General features: G+C 51.4%; 1 protein-coding gene across 2 annotated transcripts in view; it reads right to left on the bottom strand.

Annotated features, from left to right (window-relative positions):
- GALNT15 (polypeptide N-acetylgalactosaminyltransferase 15) overlaps positions 1 to 18,184 on the bottom strand; it is a 42,241-nt gene extending 24,057 nt beyond the window's left edge. The window contains exon 1 of one of the 2 annotated variants that reach the window (XM_057740346.1): positions 17,388 to 18,184. In XM_057740346.1, coding sequence (XP_057596329.1) covers positions 17,388 to 17,920 — 533 coding nt within the window. In that variant the 5' untranslated portion in view covers positions 17,921 to 18,184. The remainder of the gene's footprint in view (positions 1 to 17,387) is intronic. The other variant, XM_057740344.1, reaches the window with a different exon arrangement.
- Positions 18,185 to 18,504: the final 320 nt, after the last annotated feature.

Here is an 18,504-nt window from a genome sequence, read left to right as displayed (position 1 = left end):
CTTTTTTACATCTTCAGGTTCATCCTTTTGCTGTTTGTTGTGGTTACCATCGCTTTCACAGAATTTTTTTTCTTTTAATCTGTGTCCTGGCTTCTTTACGTGATTCACTTTCCAATTGTGACTCCCTCTTTCCTATAGATTCTTAGCTCTTTTCTATTTCGAGAAGACCTTTCAGTATGTCCTGTAGGATAGGTTTAGTACTGCTCTATTCTTTTAGTTTCGGCCTGTCTGAGAAATGCTCTCTCCTCCTCCGATTCTGAATGGCAATCACGCTGGGCAGAGTATCCCAGGCTGCAGATTCTTCCCTGCCAGGACTCTGAGTATATCTCGCCACTCCCTTCGGGCCTGCGATGTTTCTGCAGAGAAATCAGCTGAGAGCCTTATGGGGCTTCCCTTGTAATTAACTCTTTGTTTTTCTCCTGCTGCCTTTAGAATCCTTTCTTTATCTTTAAGTTTTGCCATTTTAATTATAGCATGTCTTGGTGTAGGTCTGTTTGTGTTTGTCTTGTTTGGGACCCCCTGTGCTTCCTGTGCATGGATATCTGTTTCCTTCTTTAGGTTTGGGAAGTTTCCAGCCATAATTTCTTCAAATACATTTTCAATCCCCTTTTCTCTTCTCCTTTTGGGTCCCTATTAAGTATAGCTTGACACACTTTATATTATCCCATTGGTCTCTTATATTGCTCTCATTTTTCTTTTTTCAATTTGGCTTTTTCTCATTTGGCTGTTCTGATTGGATGATTTCCACTATTCTATCTTCCGGATCATTTATTTGTTCTTCTGCACTATCCAATCTGCTATTCACTGCCGTTAGCTCAGCTTTCATCTTGGCAAATGAGTTCTCTAACTTTCCTTGGTTCCTCCATATAGTTTCTAGTTCCTTTTTACAGTAACCTGCATTTCTATCAATAGCCCTTGTTAATTCCTTCAATATTTTCATATCTCCTTTTTGAACTATTGTCTATTAGACTGAAGAGGTCTGTTTCACTGTTTGTTCTTCCAGGGGAATTCTCTTGACCTTTTAACTGGGACTGGTTCCTCTGCTTCTTCATTATACTTAACATTTCTCTTACTGTGTGGGTTTAGGAGAGACAGTTACCTACTCTGGTCTTGGAGGGCTATTTTCATGTGGGAGCATCCCTGTGTAGCCTGCGTGGGTTTAATATTTTTGGGATGAGGGCTGTTTTTACAGTGGATGCCTTCTGCTCTTTCATCAGTGTGTGCTGGCTGTTATCCCCTTGATGGGGGTGTGACTGATGTGGTGACCAGAGCCTGCACTGGATATGGAGTGGGGTCTCCTCTTTGCTCTGTGGTTGTCACTGCCCTGTCCAGGGCAGAGCCTGCTTCCTCGTTGTTGGAGTAGAGGCCCCAGATCTGTTTCTGAGCTGCCGTGTGAGGTAGGTGGGAGAGGAGCCACTGAGTATCTTCCGCTGGAGCTGTTCACCGGTGACTGAGCTCTGTGGTGCCACCCGCTGTGCAGGCTCACAGAGTACACTGATGTGGGCATTGTCCTTGGCCCCTCTTCAACCATAGGAATGCTGGCAATTGGCTCTGGTGCCCCCCGGGCATTGTTTTCACAGGGCCACCAGCGCAGATCCCCTGAAGTCCGGTCCCAGGGCTGCAGCGGCTGTGAATCTGGACCCACAGTGGGAGCAACGGAGGCAACTGAGCCCCTGGCCTGGCCCAGCCCCTGCGCGCACGTGCCCACGAAGCCCACAGCTGCTGAGGCCAGACCTGTCTCTGGTGCAGAAGCCCCCGACGTCCATTCAGATGACCTGCAGGCCCTGAGCGTACAGAGCTGGCAGCAGAGGTGTAAACCTGCAGCTTGTGCGGCCACAGGGAAAGATTTCAGCCCCGCTTCCTAAGTCGCTCGGCCCCTAGGGCTCAGCTGTGGTTTCAGCTCCACCTCTGTGGGTGGGCAGCCCGCTGGCATCTGCTCCCACGCCCTTGAGGCGAGCTCTCCATGGAGGTGGGTGTGGGCGCGTGCAGGAAGAGGCTGCTATGGTGGCCCTGCCCTTCTCGGGCCACTTAACAATGGAGCCTGACTTCTGCGATGGGCTGGGCCTCTTCTGTGAACACCCCCAGTTGCGGCCACTCCACACTCCAGCCCCTTTGGGCTGTATCTGTGCAGCCAACCCCAGTCCTCTGCACGGGTCTGTCCTCTAAACCCTGAGTTGCAGCACCCAGCTCCTGTCCGTACAAGCAGACGTGCATCTCAGGCTACCGCGCAGGGTGGTGACACGGGTCGTCTGTGCAACTCTCTCTCTGTTCTGCCTGCCACAAACCAGTTGCCGTGCTCTCCTCTGAGCCTCTGAAGCCCTCTTTATGTCCCGGCTGATCTCCCCACTGGTGAGGGGGCTTCTCAGAGTGCGGGAACCTCTCCTCTTTCACAGCTCCCTCCCAGGGGCCCAGGTTCCATCCTTGCTTCCTATTTTTTTTTTTTTTTCTTTTATCCTGCCAGGTTCTGTGGAGATCTCTCTTGTCCTTTCAGATGTTTGAGGTCTTCTGCTGGCGTCAAGTAGGTGTTCTGTGAGGGCTGTTCCATTTATAGGTGTATTTTTGATGTATTTGTGGGAGGAGGTGAGTTCCACGTCCTTTTACTCTGCCGTCTTGATTGGAGCTCTCTACACATTAATTATTATTATTAATATTGTTATTATTGAAGAAGGGGCAAGGATTGAACACTTGGGAGCACCGACAACATGCCAAAGGCTGTGTTAAGCCTTTTACACACACTGCTGCCTGTTCAGTCTGTAGGTTGGACCATCTCACCCCCATTTTACATATGAAGAAACTGAGGCTCAGAGGGGACAAGGCTCATCAAAGCCCACGTGACCAGTGATTGGCAGAGCTGGACCTTATACCTTCACAGTGAACATGCCCTTTCCCCTTTGCTGGTCTGTGGCTGGGCCAACATCAAAGGTGGAGATGGGGGGCGTGTGACGCATGGTGTGGCCTCTGCCCAGAGGCTGTCAGGTTCCCACTTTCCTCTCCAGGTGAATGGGATGCTCTATAGTTGTGCATCGGGTCTGTGGAGAGTTCTGAGTGGATCTACGGTGGGACGAGTTCTAATAACAGCCTGATCCATGGAGCAGTGTGTGACTCGCACTTGTCCACAGAAGGCACTTCTCTAAAATGCATTTCCAGAGTGCTCCTTTCTAGCTGTACCTGCTGAAACCACTGGTCCCTTCTCAGAGGAGTATTTGCACTTGAATTGGGATTGTCTTAAGGACCTCAAACTTCCGACACCTCAAGTTGTCCGTGGTGGTGGGACTACACACAGAGGGATGACCAGATGAGGCTGGCCCTGCCTGGGGGAGATGCCACCTGAAAGGATCCGCCTGAGCTGCTCACCAGCTGGACATCCCTCTCCTGCGTGCATCCCAACCAAAGCTGGAGATCTCAACACTCTGGAAACCTGCCTGTGACTCCCTGGGCCAAATCCTATGCGGTGGGGGATTGATACTAGGTAAGTGCTTTAAGATAATGGTAAAACAGAAATCTTAGGTAATTAAACAAAAAAGTACATGAATATCTCATAAGGTAGCTGTGACAATCATCTTATTGTTTCTGTATTTATACACTATTTCTTTTCATGAAGTATTTAAGGTCATTCCCAAGAAATATGTACAATAAAATAATGATAAAATTAAAAATAAGGCTGAAAAGTCAGGAGTAGGGAAATAAAAGTACGAGGGTGTGGACAAAGAATGTCGCCTGCTATTCCAGTAAAAAAAAAAAAGAATGTTGCAGCCATCAAGCCATCAGCCAGTGCATCTCCCCCCACCCCCACAGTGCTCCCTGAGGAGATTCAAGATGGAGAGAAACAGGAGACTGGCCCTAGATAAGATGTGTATCTAAGGAATACCTTCAATGAGCCCAGACGTTTGCATCTTCCCACACATAGAAAAGCACTAAAATCATTAACTTGAAATGTCTGTGTTTTGTGATTAGCAGTAATTTTTTGATGTTCAACTCCATGGTTTGTTTGTTTGTTTTTTCAGCAAAAACTCCTATACATCCTCCCCTACCTCTCTGGAGCACTTCCTCAGAGTTATTTGAGAGCCTGTCTCCTGGGCTATGGTCCTTACTATGGTTCCCAAGTAAAATATAACTGGCAACTCTTAGGTTGTGTATTTTTATTTAGTTGACAGGTAGAAAGTCAACATTTGGAGAAAGAAAATACATCCATAGGTCAAAGGGGGCTTGGTATTTCTAGAGAGAATTTAAAATTTGACTCTGAGCTTCCTGGTAGCCAAAGTGAAATGGGAGGTTTATTCTGCAATAGAATTGTTACTATCAGAAAAGTTAATTTTTAGGGAAAGCAATGTTCTTTCTAGACTTTTTTTTTTTTTTTTTTTACAATTTATAACTTTTTAATTTGAAATCATTTAAGACTTAAAAGAAGTTGCAAAAATAGTACAGAGTATTCCCGTGTTATCTTCAGCCAGGTTTGCCCCGTGATCCACAACCATCCAAACCAGGAAATTGACATCATTTGATACTATGAGCTCAAAAACAGACCTTACTTAGAGTTCACCAGTGTTTACACCTAGCACTAATTTCTAAAAGAAATTTCTGTGGACTTTAGAAAGAAGTCCCTAAAGAGATGACAGTGTCCTTAGCAGCATCCCTCAGATGAATAAAATAATGAACTTTACATGAACCTTTACAGCTTGATTTCAAGGATGGTCAGATAACACATCCAAAGCGGAACCGGTTCCTAAGAAGTTTTGGGAAGATAACTGAGAGGCCCCAGCGAGCGCCTCGGTCTCAGCTGAGTGCTTCGACCCCCTCTGCTCCCCCACCCCATACCCCCTCTCTCCCCCCAGACCCGTAGAGCTTTCCTCCTGCAAGCCACCAGAGTTCAAGAATTTCCACTCTGCCCCCAGAACTGCTCTAGATTTGCTCACAAACAGGTTCAACATTTCCTTTGTGTTTTCTCCGTTTCCTCTGTGGTCCTGAGGGTTGGCAGATCCAGGGGTTCTACAGACGGGGGCCTCCGGTGGCTGCTGAAAAGAAATCTTGCCTCAGTGAACTCGGTGGGTACAGAAAAACCCTAAACGATCACTTGGGTGATTGCTTGGAGGCTGGCTGTTTTCCAAATCAGATAGGCGTGGAGTTTGGGGACAAAGAGGCCTGCACCTGGGATTCCGTGGGTGCAGATTCAGAGGGACTGAAGTTCGTCCCCTCAGGGCAGAGCACAGCCATGTCTTCCCCAGGGGCTGCCCCTTTCTCCACCCTAATCCACAGAATGTGTGGACAGGAAACAACATGTGTGTGTCTGTGCGTGTCTGTGTGCACAGACGTGTCCTTGTAGAAAGGTGGTCGAAAGAGCTTGGACTTTGGAATCAGTCATGTTTAGATTTGAATCTGCCCCCTGCCGCTCCCTGGAGTTTCCTTGGGTCATAGACTCAATATTTATCAATCTTAGTTTCCTCATCTGAAAAATAAGGATAATAATATTTACCCCTTGGGCCTATGGTGAGCGTCTAAGAATAATTCTCGGCACCTGACAGACGGTGGTGCTTTTATAGCTGTCTTGGAAAAGACAGGACCTGGTGAGCACGTGTCCTGATTTATGATCATGCTTGTAAGACATAGCTGTCTTTCAACAACGGCTCCACGGGTAGCACGAGAGGCTTCTGAGCGATTTCGAACTTTGGTCTTCTCCCTCTGCACGCTGGGAACGCCCACAGCACCCACTTCAAAGCTTCTGTGAGGAACAAGTACTTGGCACAGGGCCTGCCTGTAGGAACCGCAGAGGAGGTTCCGATCGAGGCTTCTGCTCCTCAAGACCTCACTCCTCACACTCTCCTCCAAGTCGGGACTCCTCTCCACGGCCTCACAGGACACGCTCTACAGAGATGGTTCAGCTGTGGACGCGGGAGCCCCGCCACCTCCTATCTGGGCAGATGACCCTGGGCAAGTCACGTGGCTTCCTGGGGCCTTGGTTTCTGCAGGAGGGTGACAGCAGCCCCCATGCTGCAGGGCTGCTGTGAAGATGAGACAGCTTTCACGAAGCGCTGGGAGCGGATTGGCTGCCATTATCAGAGGATGTATTATCACCGCGGGAGGGATGGCGAAGCTTCTTCCAGCCTTGAAATTCTGTCTTCCTGACTCCCAGAGACCTCTTTGCCTAGCAGAGGGGGAGGGAAGAGGACAAACCAGGGGAGCAGGGTTTTCAAAGGGAATCTTGTAGGAGTCCCCTCGTCTCCCCCGCTGTCTCGTTCCAGGGTTTTCTAGATTTATGAGTAGATAGCACTGTGTTCTCTCTTCCCGGTGAGAGAGGTGGGTGAAGGGATGACGGGCAAGCTGTGTGGCTCAATAGGCTGCGAGGACTCTCAAAGGCAAATGGGCTTCTGAAAACTCTTCCAAAGCTAAGGGCGGTGCCTCCCTGAGCCGCGGAGGCAGGTGTCCTGGCAGCAGCTCAGAGAGGACCCTTCACCGTGCTGCATGGAAGGACACTCACATGGCCTTCAAGACATAAACAGGTGTCTCTGGAATACCTCTTCAGGCAACCGCAGAACCGCCAGGAGCCGCGAACTGGAAATGGCCATGGTGGTAACATGGTGTCTCAGGGAGGCGTGGGCTCCTGCAGGAAGGCCAGCACTCTCTCCGTGGCTCCAAGCGCAGTGCTAAGTATTATCAATGGAGCGGTGGCGAGACTGTGTCTCAGGGCCTGGGAGATGCTGTGCAGAGGAGCCAGGGTTGATTCTTCTGTTTCTGGGGAATGGGGTGAGCAGGAGCAGGGGCCCGTGGGCAGGACAGGCTATGGAGACGCCTGCGGAAAGAAGGGGCTCCGGATACATGCCTGGGCTTCCGGGGTCCACGGTCCTCACTCCAGGGATGGCTTCACCAGCCTGTGGGCGGCACCGAGTCTCGTGGGGATGGGCAGACAGACCCACGTGGTAGTAGAGTGCAGAAGGGGGATGGCATGTGGCACCCTGAGAGCTCAAACACCGTGACAGTTTAGAACATCTTAGTAAGAGCCTGTATCCATTGAGTTCAAATCCCGGATCTGTCCTTATGCAACTTGGTCGAGTAACATAAGCTCACTGATAACCATCCTTTCTTTCAACAACTTCCAGATCCGCAGAACCAGTTACATCTGTAGCAGTCAATTCTTATTTTTCGCAGTCCTCTTGATTCCAACAAGTGCTTTTTGAGCATGCAATTTACTTAACCTCAGTTTTTCATCTGTAAAATGGGTTTGTTGGAAGGATCAAATGAGTTAATTCATATAAAGCACTCAGTCTAGCACCTTATTCATAAGTAACAATTCAATACATGCTAGTTATTATTATTTCTTGCAAGCCTCCCAAGTGCCTGAATACTTCTCTAGGCCTCAGTTTCTTCATCTGTAAAATGAGGATAAGTAGAGTTATTTTAGAGGCAAAGATTATAAACTTCACGTAAATGAAATCATATGATATGCGGTCTTTTGTGTCTGGCTTCTTTCACTTGATATAATGCTTTCAATGTTCATCATGTTTAAGCATATATCAGCACTTCATTCCTCTTTACTGATGAATAATGTTCCATTGTTTGAATAGACCACACTTCATTTATCCATTCGTCAGCTGATGGACATTTGAGTATTTCCATTTTGGGCCAGCATGGGTAAAAAGCTGCTATGAGCACTCCTGTATAAGTTTTTGTGTGAACATATGTTTCCAGTTCTCTTGGGTATATACCTAGGACTGGCATCGCTGAGTCCTGTGGTAAATCTATGTTTCATATTTTGAGGAACTGCCTGTTTCCCAAAGCAGCTTCGCCATTTTACTTTCCACCAGCAACTTCATCACATCCTTGTTAGCACTTCCTATTGTCTGTTGTTCCCCCTCCCCCCACCGGCCATTCCAGTGGGGGTTCAAATGGTACCTCATTGTGGTTTTAGTTTGCATTTCCCTACTGACTAATGACTCCAGCATCATTTCATGTGTTTTTAGGCCATTTCCTATGTACTCTTAGGAGAAATGTCTGTTCAAATCCTTTGCCCATTTTTAAGTTGGATGTCTTTTTATTGTTATTGTAAGGGTTCTTTATATATTCTGATACAAATCCCTAATCAGATATATGATTTACAAATATATTCTACCATTTCTAGGTTGTCTTTTCACTTTCTTGAAGCACAACAGTTAAAATTTTTATGAAGTTCAATTTACCTATTTTTAAATAAATTAATTTATATTTATTTATAGGCTGTGTTGGGTTTTCATTGCTGCACACGGGCTTTTTCTATCTGCGGCGAGCAGGGGCTACTCTTCTTTGCGTTGCGTGGGCTCCTCATTGCTGTGGCTTCTCTTGTTGCGGAGCACGGGCTGTAGGTGCGTGGGCTTCAATAGTTGCAGCACGTGGGATCAATAGTTGTGGCTCACGGGCTCTAAAGCACAGGCTCAATAGTTGTGGCGCACGGGCTTAGTTGTTCCACGGCATGTGGGATCTTCCTGGAGCAGGGATCAAACCTGTGTCCTCTGCATTGGCAGGCGGATTCTTAACCACTGCGCCACCCGGGAAGCCCTACCTATTTTTTAAGCCACTACATTTGGAGGTCACATGTTGCAGCGCTAGGTTATGGATACACAGTCTCATTTTAAAGGTGAGCTGAGCCTAGAGAGCTTAAGTGAATTGCTTAAAGTTACGTGGCAAATAGCTGATGGTCAGTGTGACTCTAAACCTTGTGCTCTTGACCAGCATATGCATATTGCCATCTTGGACTGATTGTTCTGGGTTCAGAGTCGTAAGGTTTGGGTTCCGGTGCCCAGGTCACAGTGACTGTGATGGGGGTTATTTGATGAACACACAATCCATTGGTTTCATCACATGCTCTGGACTGTCTACACTGATTCAGTAAAGTCCTCTGAAAGCAACTTGCTTTGATCCCAATGTCCTGGATGCCTTGGAAATGTGCATCTGTGGAGTCCCGCTTGGCACCATGCCCTCAGCTTTGATCCCAGAACAGCACAATTCTGGGTTTCATGACCCCTGCTTTGCATCACAGTCTCTGTAACCCCTGTGGAGGGGACCGTCTCCTCCAGCACTTTCTGTCCCCTCCACGCAACTCTGGAGGGAAATTCCTATCAGATAGAAGTGCCAGGAAAAGCTTTTCCTCCTCTGAGGACCAGGTGTGTTTCCTCCTCCTGAGCAACAAGGATTACGATATTTATCACCTTTCTTTTTTCACTTTTGGCTGCCAGGAAGCTCAGAGTAAGGAAATAGGATATTCAGTTATTAGTTGCCTATTTTCAGTCTAACTTCCTCTTTGGTTTTGACCTTCCATCTTTCCATTCAGTCATTTAACTGATACTGACTGACAACGTGCTGTGTGTGAGGACTGGAAGATTAATTAAATACAGTAATTCCCCTGCATGTGAACCTTCCAGTTGCAAAATTTCAGAGATGAAGACACGCATCTAGTTCCAGCAAGGAGCCAGAACCTGTGCCGTCCACGTCAGGCGTGAGTGAAGCTGCAGCTCGCCCTCCGTCTCCTGTTGCGGACCATCCTTCAGCTCTACCAGCTCCCACCTCCTCTCCCTCCTGCAGTCAGTACCTCTTCTTGCCTGATCACTCGATGCAGCCCCTGTACGCCAGCTGTTGTACCGCACTGCTGAACTTTTCAAGGTACTGTACTGTATGATTAAACATGTTTATTTTTTGTGTTTGTTATGTATTATTTGTGTGGAAAGTATTATAAACCTATTGCAGTACAGTACTATAGAGCTGATTATGTTAGTTGGGTGCATAGGCTAAATGTGTTGGACAACGAGCAAAGTGGACTTGTGAACATGCTCTCGGAACGAGACTCATTCGTATGCAGGGGACTTACTGTAGATAAAACCCTTGAAGCAGAATCTGTGGTGGCCCTGCCCACACCCCCGGGGAATGTCATATAATATAGCACAGCCTGACTTCCCATTGTCCAAGCATTTTCTCTCCCTGCCAGAGATGCTCTCCTTCAGCACCAGCTGCCTGAAGAGCTGGAGAGTAAACTCCCCCCTCCCTGGGAGCTGCATCATGTGAATATCCAACAGCCCAGACCCTAAGGGTGGGGATGGGTAACAATGAGTCTTGGTCTCCCAGGTTCCCCCCAGGGCTGAGCTCCAGCTGCCTGCAGACGTAACTGCCTGCAAACCCACCTTTCATTGGCTGCCCCACCCTCCCAGTCCCCTCCCAGGGCTCCCGGCGTCACCTGCAAAACAAATCCTCGTCCTTAGGGTCTGCTTTGGGGGAACCCAAACTCAGATAGTCTCTGATGTCATGGAGTTTATATCCTACTAAGCAGAAAACCAAAGAATTATTCAACAACTGAAGCCAGGACCTGAGGGTGGGTGGGACACAGTTGGAGAAGGTGTGTGGGGGTGGGGTGGTGCTCCTGGCAGACGTCACAGTCTCTGCTCAGGCCTGGAGGTGGGAAGGGGCTTGGCACGTACCAGGAAGAGAAGGAAAGATTTCCTAAAGTGGCCTTCCCTCTACCTTGACTAAACATGATAGTAATAGCAATTTCCTATTTTATGATGTATCTTCAAACCCTTGGAGGGAATAAAGTCGGTAGGTAAACAAACAGGAGAGCAAAAGGTAAGTGGTCCACGCAGGGTCCTGGGCAAGTCACTTCCCTCCCCCAGTGACCCAGGTTCTTTCTGCCGTGAGGGGATATTTCTCCTGCTCTGCCTGTGCCACGGCTTTGCTGGAGGGATGGTTGAGGCGGGGCAGAGAAACAGCTCTTGGACACTGGGAAGCAGTGTCCAAATGTCACCGGGTACTCATGAGGGCATCTGAGAAGAAATGCGTGTTTTTATTATTAAGTAACGGGGCCATTGCCTTTGTCCTCCGCATACCTGGTGAATGTTTTACTCTCTCAGTTTGTGTACATCACACAAGTGCCCAAAAGCCCATCCCAACCTCATTTGTCCACCTGAGTGGCAGCAGGGCGGGGAGGAAAGACCCAGGGCTTTGAAATCAAGTCAACGTGGCTTTGAATCTTGGCCCTGCTATTTGTATCCCTAATGAGCCGACACGAGGAGGCTGAGACCTTTCTCCAGCCCACGGCTGCTGCCTGGATTAAAAGGGATCATTCTGGCCCAGGAGAGCAGCTCAGTGAATGCAAACTTCATCTTCACACCCTGAGATCAGAAAAACCTGGGTCTGTGTTTACTCACAGATGCACGCCCTCAGTTCATGCAGCTCCAGGGTCCCCCGTGAACTCAGACATGCTTTTGAAGGCTGATTCTGAAGAAAATGGGTCGCAGCAGTGCGCCAGATGGCCTGGCTGTGACACAACCCTCTCCCGCCCTTCCCTTGCCTGGCCAGAGTAGAAAGGTTTCTGCCGGGTTTTCTAAAGCTGGTTTGGAGTGACTGACCCCCAGCTTCTGTCAAGTCAGCCCGCATTGAGATGGGCTTCCCTCTCTCAGCCCTGAGCCCACAGATGTAACAGCTGGTTTCTGTCTGCATCCCTCAGTGTACCCCCAGCTCCCTGGGGGTGGAGCTGGGGCTCGTTCTCCTTCTCACCTTTAATAGTCGCTAAACACATATGTATTCAATGAAGGAAGGTGGACACTGTTCTTGCTCTCAAGGGGTGTATAGGCTGGCTGTCTATAGACATGGGACAAGAATACCAATTTCCTGCATTCTGTGAAAACCCCAGTATTCAGCCCATCGTGTCTCTAATTGGTGGAGCTCACCTTGGGGACACCAATTTCCAGGCCAGGCCTGGGGATAGAGCGGCTGGAACACAGCCTGTGGACGGTGCCTTAGAAGGATGGACAAAGGAGCTCACGGATAAGAGAGACGTGTGGAAGTGCTGGAGCCTGCAGGGGAGGCTGAGGCTGCCAGCCTGTCACTCCCAACAGTGGAGACAAGTCACACAAGGTGCATGCAATATCCCCTCTCTTTGTGGGGGTCCTCTGAAGTCTCCCAGCCTCCTTCTGAGGAGCTCCAGGCATCCTTGGCTTTGCTCTGATTCTGGCTCCCTGGAGCCTTGGACTAAAGGTGGGCACCAACTGGGAGTCACTGGTCTGAACACCGAAGCCTCCTGGTGCAATAGCTCCCCTAACAGGGACAGCCGCCCCCAGAGTAGCCAGGTGAACCTGCCTGGTCCTCTGCCTCAAGGTGATTTTCAGACACACAGTGAGGGGCTGCAGCTGGTAGCAGGTCACAGAACCAATGGTGAGGCAGCAGAAGCCAAGAGGTAGCCCAGTGCTTCTCGGAGAGTAACAGGCGCCAACATGACCCGGCATCTCCATAAACTCAGGTTTGGGTCCAGGAGGTCTGGCATGGGGCCCGAGAGTCCGCATCTCTGAGTGAGCGAGCTCCCAGGTGATGCTGATGCAGCTGGTCCCTGGACCACAGCAGAGGACAAGACTTCAGCAGCGAAGTTGCACCAGGAGTGGGTGCCGGGCCCCCAGCTGCTGGAGGACGTCCGGAAGGCCCAGTCCCAGGAGCACTGCGGCCCACGAGTCTCCTTCCTGTTCCCTTTCTGCACCTCCTGCAGTCTTCCCTGGACAGTCCTTGCTCCTTACTTCCTGGGCAGACTCGCAGTCCCCCTGCCACCTGCAGCCACGTGAGTGTCTCTGTTCCTTTTCACCTAACAGGGCCTAATCAGTAGCTCCCGGCCTGGCTGCACACAAGAATCACTTAGAGAGTGAGTCCCGGTGGGTTGTGCTTACTTGGTTGGTCTGGGGCGGGGGGTGGGGGCTGGGCTGAGGGTGAGACTCTGGTCATGTTGATGCATAAAACCCTCCGGTTGATTCTCACGTGCGGGCAGGGCTTGAACCAGGAGCCTCATCAGCGTTACTCAAGCTTTAACATGAACATGAGTCATGCAGGGATCTTGTTAAAAATAGAGATTTTTCAGGCAGTGGGGCTGAGTAGGCCCGGCACTGCATTGCCGACCCTGCAGGTCTGAGGCCCACATTTGGAGCGGCACTGGGGTCAATAACATCAGCTTTCTCTAGTAATTAAAAAAGACAGATGCAGGTTGACCGCTTCTGATCTGATCCCTGAGGCTGGGTGGTGGGCTCCAGCTCACCGTCTCTGCCCCAGGCTACTCCTGCTACTCCTGTTTCCTGCTCTCCCCTCACTAACCTCCCCGCCAGGGGCGTGCCCACTCGCTCAGATGCATGGATGCCTGGTCCGCTGCCTCTCCTCTCTTTCACAGCCCAGGTGCCAGAGCCACCTTGGGGTGCCCTCCTGCCTGGCAGGAGCCGACCTGCCCCTGTGGACTGCAACACCCCCGCCTCCTTACAACAAAGCTGCTGCCAAAGTGGCCTCTGGGGTGGGAGGGAATGAGGGGACTGGGGGCGGGGGAGCAGAGGAGGAGATGTTCCTTCCTATGTCCCCCCAGCGGCCGGGAAGTGCCTGGTGCCTCACAGCCCTGGTTCTCAGCCCTGGCTGCACGTTGCAACTCCCAGGGGATGCCCGGGCCTCAGCCCAGACACACTAAATAGGAATCCCTGCAAGTGGGACCTGGGCAGGAGTCATTTTCAAGGCTTTCCAGGAAATTCTAATGTGCTGCCCAAGTGTGTGAGGATTCAGCAGCCTGAGGAGGCAGAAGCTAACTCATGGGTAAGAGAAGGGACATTGGTGTGAGGTCTACAGGTACCCACTCCAAACTTCCTCGCTCTTTCCAGCTCACTCCTAGGTCCTGTACTCAAGAATACAATAAGAGTATCTTCTGTTTGGACTTGGACACTGGGGGGAAATCATCACACGTTTCACCTCGTTTGCTCCACAACCCTGTGCAAGGGTTTATTATCATCACAACTTTACAGCTGGGAAAACTTAGGCTCAGAGAGGTTGAGTGATTGCACAAGGTCACACAGTAAGGGGTGGTGTCCAGAATTCAACCCCAGGTCCACTGTTCTGTGGGCATATGATTTAGTCACAGCTGTGGGCATAGAGACCAAGGAAACATGGGCCAAACCGTAAATAGAAAGTATAAGTTGGCACAAGCCAGTCACACACAGCCAGCTACAGTGGAGCTGACATTTGTGTTTAAGTATAAAACCCTGGGCCACGGAGGGGACTGTGTTCCTTTCTGCCTCTCTTCTCTATTTTCCAGTCCCAGTACTACCTCCTCCATGGAAACGTCCAGAACCTTAATGCCTCTCCACTTGATCCCGAGCAGGGCCCTGTGGGGCTCCTGGGCACAAGCCTTTCTGTGTCCCCCATTTGTTGATTACGGGAAATAAGTGTCATTCAGTCTCCAGGACCTTCCCTGAGCTCCAACGGGCAGGTTCAGACAGTTGTTAATTAGGGAAGGGAGGGGGCGCAGAGACAAGCGAGGCGCAGTCAGGACACAAGAGTGCAGCCTTGGGGCAGGGTCCTGGTGCCCCCTCAAGGGACACACACAGCAATGTCTTTGAGTTGTTTTGCAGATACTGAAACCCCCACCAGGTGGGAAAAGGTAACGGTAAGCTGCCCTCAAGCATAGGCCCCGGACCGCTTGGAACCAGAAGGTCGAGGATGCTGACTCCCTTACCTCCCCACCAACCAATCAGAAGAACGTCCTCGAGCTGATCACGCCCTCCTCTTTGAACGATTGATATAAAACGCCTCACTACCCCCTCCAAGTGGGCACACACAGTTTTGAGGGCATTAGCCCAGCGGCAAAGCAATGAAGCTATTCTTTTCTACTTCAGCCAAAACTCTGTCTCTCAGATTTCATTCCATGTCCTGGTACACAGGCTGGATTTGGCTTCACACGCACCCCCAAAGTATCTAGTATCAATTTATAAAAATTCAGATCGCTGGACTCCAACTCGGAACCACTGAGAGTCTCTAGAGATAGAGTCTGGAAAATCTACATTTTTAACAAACACTCTGCAATAAGCTGACAGGCACATACTTTCGGGAAAGTGTGCTGTAGCCCCCTGCTCCTCAAAAGTCTGGTGTGTGGACCAGCAGTGCTGGGACCAAGAGGGAGCCTGATAGAAATGTGGCATCTGGGGCTCCCCGCTGGCCAACGGGGACACACGCTGCATTCGCACAAGATGCCCGCGTGATGTGCAGGCATGTTGAAATTTGAGAAGCGGGCTCTCCTCAATCTCCTGGGATAAAGAGTGTCCTCAGACACAAAGGGTAGGTGCCTAAGAGACGGCTGTTCTTTCAGGGGTTGTATTTGGGCCGGGTTTCAAAGCGATGGGAGAAGGAGGGTCCGGTCACCCTGGAGGGAGGGTGGCGGTTGTTGCCTTACCTTGCCGAGAATCCCTCGCGCATCCCGGAGCCCTGCCAGGAAGGGGCGGCGCCAGCGCCTGTGTGCCTCTGGGGGCGGGGAGGCTGGGGCCCGAGGCCGGATCGCACAGGCTGCAGGGACAGGCTGCAGCCAGGAGAGGGCGCCACACACCTCCGGACAGAGCCAAGCTGGGGGCGGGGAAACCTACCCTCCGGGTCAGCCCTGGGCCCAGGGGTTTCTACAACCAGAAGGTCCAGGCAAACTGAGAGTAGGTCACCCTGGCTGGAAGAGGCACCCACAGGAGTGGTGCACATCACAACAGGACACAGCGTGCCCACCCATGCACTTCACACCACTCACACAACACACACATCATATCATACGTGTGCAGCACAGCCACGACACAGCAAGCACGCACGCCACTAAAACAGGCAGCCCCAGCACCACCTCACAACAGACACACGCACCACGCCCTGTGCACAACACACGCCATACGCGCACGTGTCGCACAATCACGATGCATGCACACGTGAACACTGACACGTCAGGGACACACGAGCACGCGTGACCACACACCACACAGCTTGCACCTGTGCACATCACACCACAGCGTACACGGGCACCAGGTACCCGGGCACCACTAACACACTACACGCAAAACATACGCACGGCATCCATTTGACACACGCTCAACACAGTGCGCCACAGCGCAGACGCACGGAGTCGCACACAAACACTCACAGCTCTGGGAGCCACAGACTCTTGACTGAGGCCGGGCAACTGGTTGGTAAAACATCCTTGCTCTAGGCCAATGAAAAGATGCATCGTGAGAACCGGAAAACCATGCATTGATTCATTCGGCAATTGTTTCTTTACTGTATGCTGGGACTACAGGTTCACCGCGCCGCAAGGAAAGCAGGCACTGAATAAACCCATCCATCAATGACCATTTAGCTTTGGTTGTAATGAGTGTATGAATTAAAGCTGCAGAGAGCACAAAACTGTGATGGGCTGGGTCTGGGAGTTTCCTGAAAAGAGCTATTTCAGCCAAGACCTGGCATGGGGAGCGGCAGGACTGGGGCTACGGTGACGTGGATGAGGCTCCGAGGTACCCAGTCTAAGGCGACTTGGCCCTCTGGCCGACTGCATCTGTGCGCCCGGAGGGCGAGTGGCCAGGTGGCCGGGCTCAGAGGAACCCCATCAAAGATGTGAGGAGTACGTGGTCCTGCTCCCAACTGATCCTCCCACCCAGAGAGTCGGAGGGTGAGTTTGCTTCCCGGGAAACTCTCTGGGCTCTGGGAAGAGCAGTGCTTATAGGAAAGGGACCTAATCACCCAACTACCCAGCTGCATCGCGCCCGGAAGCTGGCAACCGGACCCCTCCTCCGTACCAGCCATGGTGAGGGTGGGGAAGACACAGCCTCCATGTCATCATACTTCCCGGGGGTGGGGGCCACCCTGCCAGGTCAGTCTGCATCAGTGCAGTCTTTTTAGCTCCTGGGTCCTGGAACTGTCCCCTTAGTTTAGTGGACTAAGGAGGGGGGTGTGGGGTGAGGGGTTCAGGCAATGTGAAACAAAGCCCTACTTTGGCACCTGCTAACTGTGTGACTGTGGGCAAGTCACTTGGCCTCTCTGTGCCTCATTCTCATACCTGTAAAATAAGCATGATAGTCGTGCTAGCACCCATCATGCTAATTTGTAAGGACTTTATGAGTTAATGCACGAAAAGCTCTTTAAAGTCAGGCACATGGCAAGAGCCACATAAACGTGAGCTGCAATTTCTGCTTTCATCCAAAATAAAAGTAAACCCAACAATCATGATACTGAATGTTAGAACTGGAAGTATCTTGGAGAATATCTGCTCCCAGGCCCCCTCTGGGTTATAGAGATAAAGCTGTTTGACCTGACAATCCAGAGACAGAAGGACTAGAACCCAGGATGGGAAGAGAGGGTTCAAGGAAGAGTTCCTCCTTTTCTGTCTCTAGGACGGTGGTTCTTCCGGGAGGGCTGGTTAAAGACAGATTGCTGGACCCCACCCAGGGTGTCTGCCTCTGCATCTCTAACAAGTCCCCAGGTGCTGCTGCTGGTGGTCCAGGGACCACAGCTGGAGAAGCGCTGCCCTGAGACATCAGAGGCAGAGGGCAGGCAGCCTGCATCCCCGGGTTTTCTGGTTGCCCCCCAGTAACGGGGGAAGCAGACGCAAGGGCCTTACTTACAGCGGATGCCGTACCTCAGGCAGCGCCCTCTGCAGGGGAATGCGGGCACTGAGCGCCTCCTCCAGGCTGAGCGGGGTCAGCTCCTCTTCTTCAGATGTCTCCTCGTCCTCCTCCTCCTCGGCCGCCCAGTCCCTCTCTGGGGCCTCCTCGTCCTGCCTCCTGCTCGGCCGCTTGATGAGCCGGTAGCTGCCACCTCTCCTGCCCTGGCTCTGGTTCCTTCTGGCCCTGGGCGAGGCCACAGCCACCAGGAGCTGATCCTCCCGCAGTGAGATGAGGGGCGGCAGGCCCTCCGGAGGGCCATACACCTGGTCCTCGTCCTCGGACGCCAGCACCCACTCCTGGGATTCCCCGAAGTCCAGGCGGTACCCAGGCTGGGGGCTGTGCTCAGCGCGCTGGGCCGGGGCAGCCTGGCGCAGGGTGCGCAGGGGAGGGCGCATCCCGGCCAGCATCAGCAGCGCACATCCGAGCATCAGGAGGAGCAGCAGGATCTGCAGTCTGCGGGCTCCATGCCTGCATCGCCTCCTTACGAGCATGTTGCTGGAACCTGCCAAGTGCAACAGGTCATGTTCAAGTTCACTGTTTGCTCCCGCTCCGGGTTCCTCCAAGCTGGCAGCAGAACCTGGCCTCCTGGGTCCACCTGGAAGTTTTTTTTGCCGGTCATTTAACCTGCTCCTTTTTGCCCCCGACTGACATTTGCCAGCAGCGTGTGTAAGACAGGTTCCACTTACAATCAGAAAGCCACAGACCCAAGTCCCACCCCAGGTCCTCTCTGAGCGGATGTCTTTAATTGCCTTCCGAAAGCCAATTCACAGGGACTTCAGATTGAACTGTTTGCCCCCACTTTGATGCCTTTTTCCTCTTTGGGAAAAAGAATCATTCCTTTCTGCTCAGGGGTCTAGTCCCACGTGTTCGCTTCCCCCCTTGCATGGATGGTCAGGTTGCTATGAGATGTCTGGGGGGAGCCAGTGGGTCCTTAGTCCCGCAGAGCTGACAGCCGTCCTCCGTTGGACCCTTCAAGTCGGGTCAGATCAACAGATGTGAAGCCGGCAGCAGCCTAATTTCCTTTCACACATAGCTCCTCTCTCAGCCAGCCTGAGGAGCTCTGCCAAACGCGGCG

This window comes from Hippopotamus amphibius, chromosome 6 (genome assembly GCF_030028045.1).
Source record: "Hippopotamus amphibius kiboko isolate mHipAmp2 chromosome 6, mHipAmp2.hap2, whole genome shotgun sequence".
NCBI classification, from domain to species: Eukaryota; Metazoa; Chordata; class Mammalia; order Artiodactyla; family Hippopotamidae; genus Hippopotamus; species Hippopotamus amphibius.
This window is presented reverse-complemented; position numbering and strand designations above follow the sequence as displayed.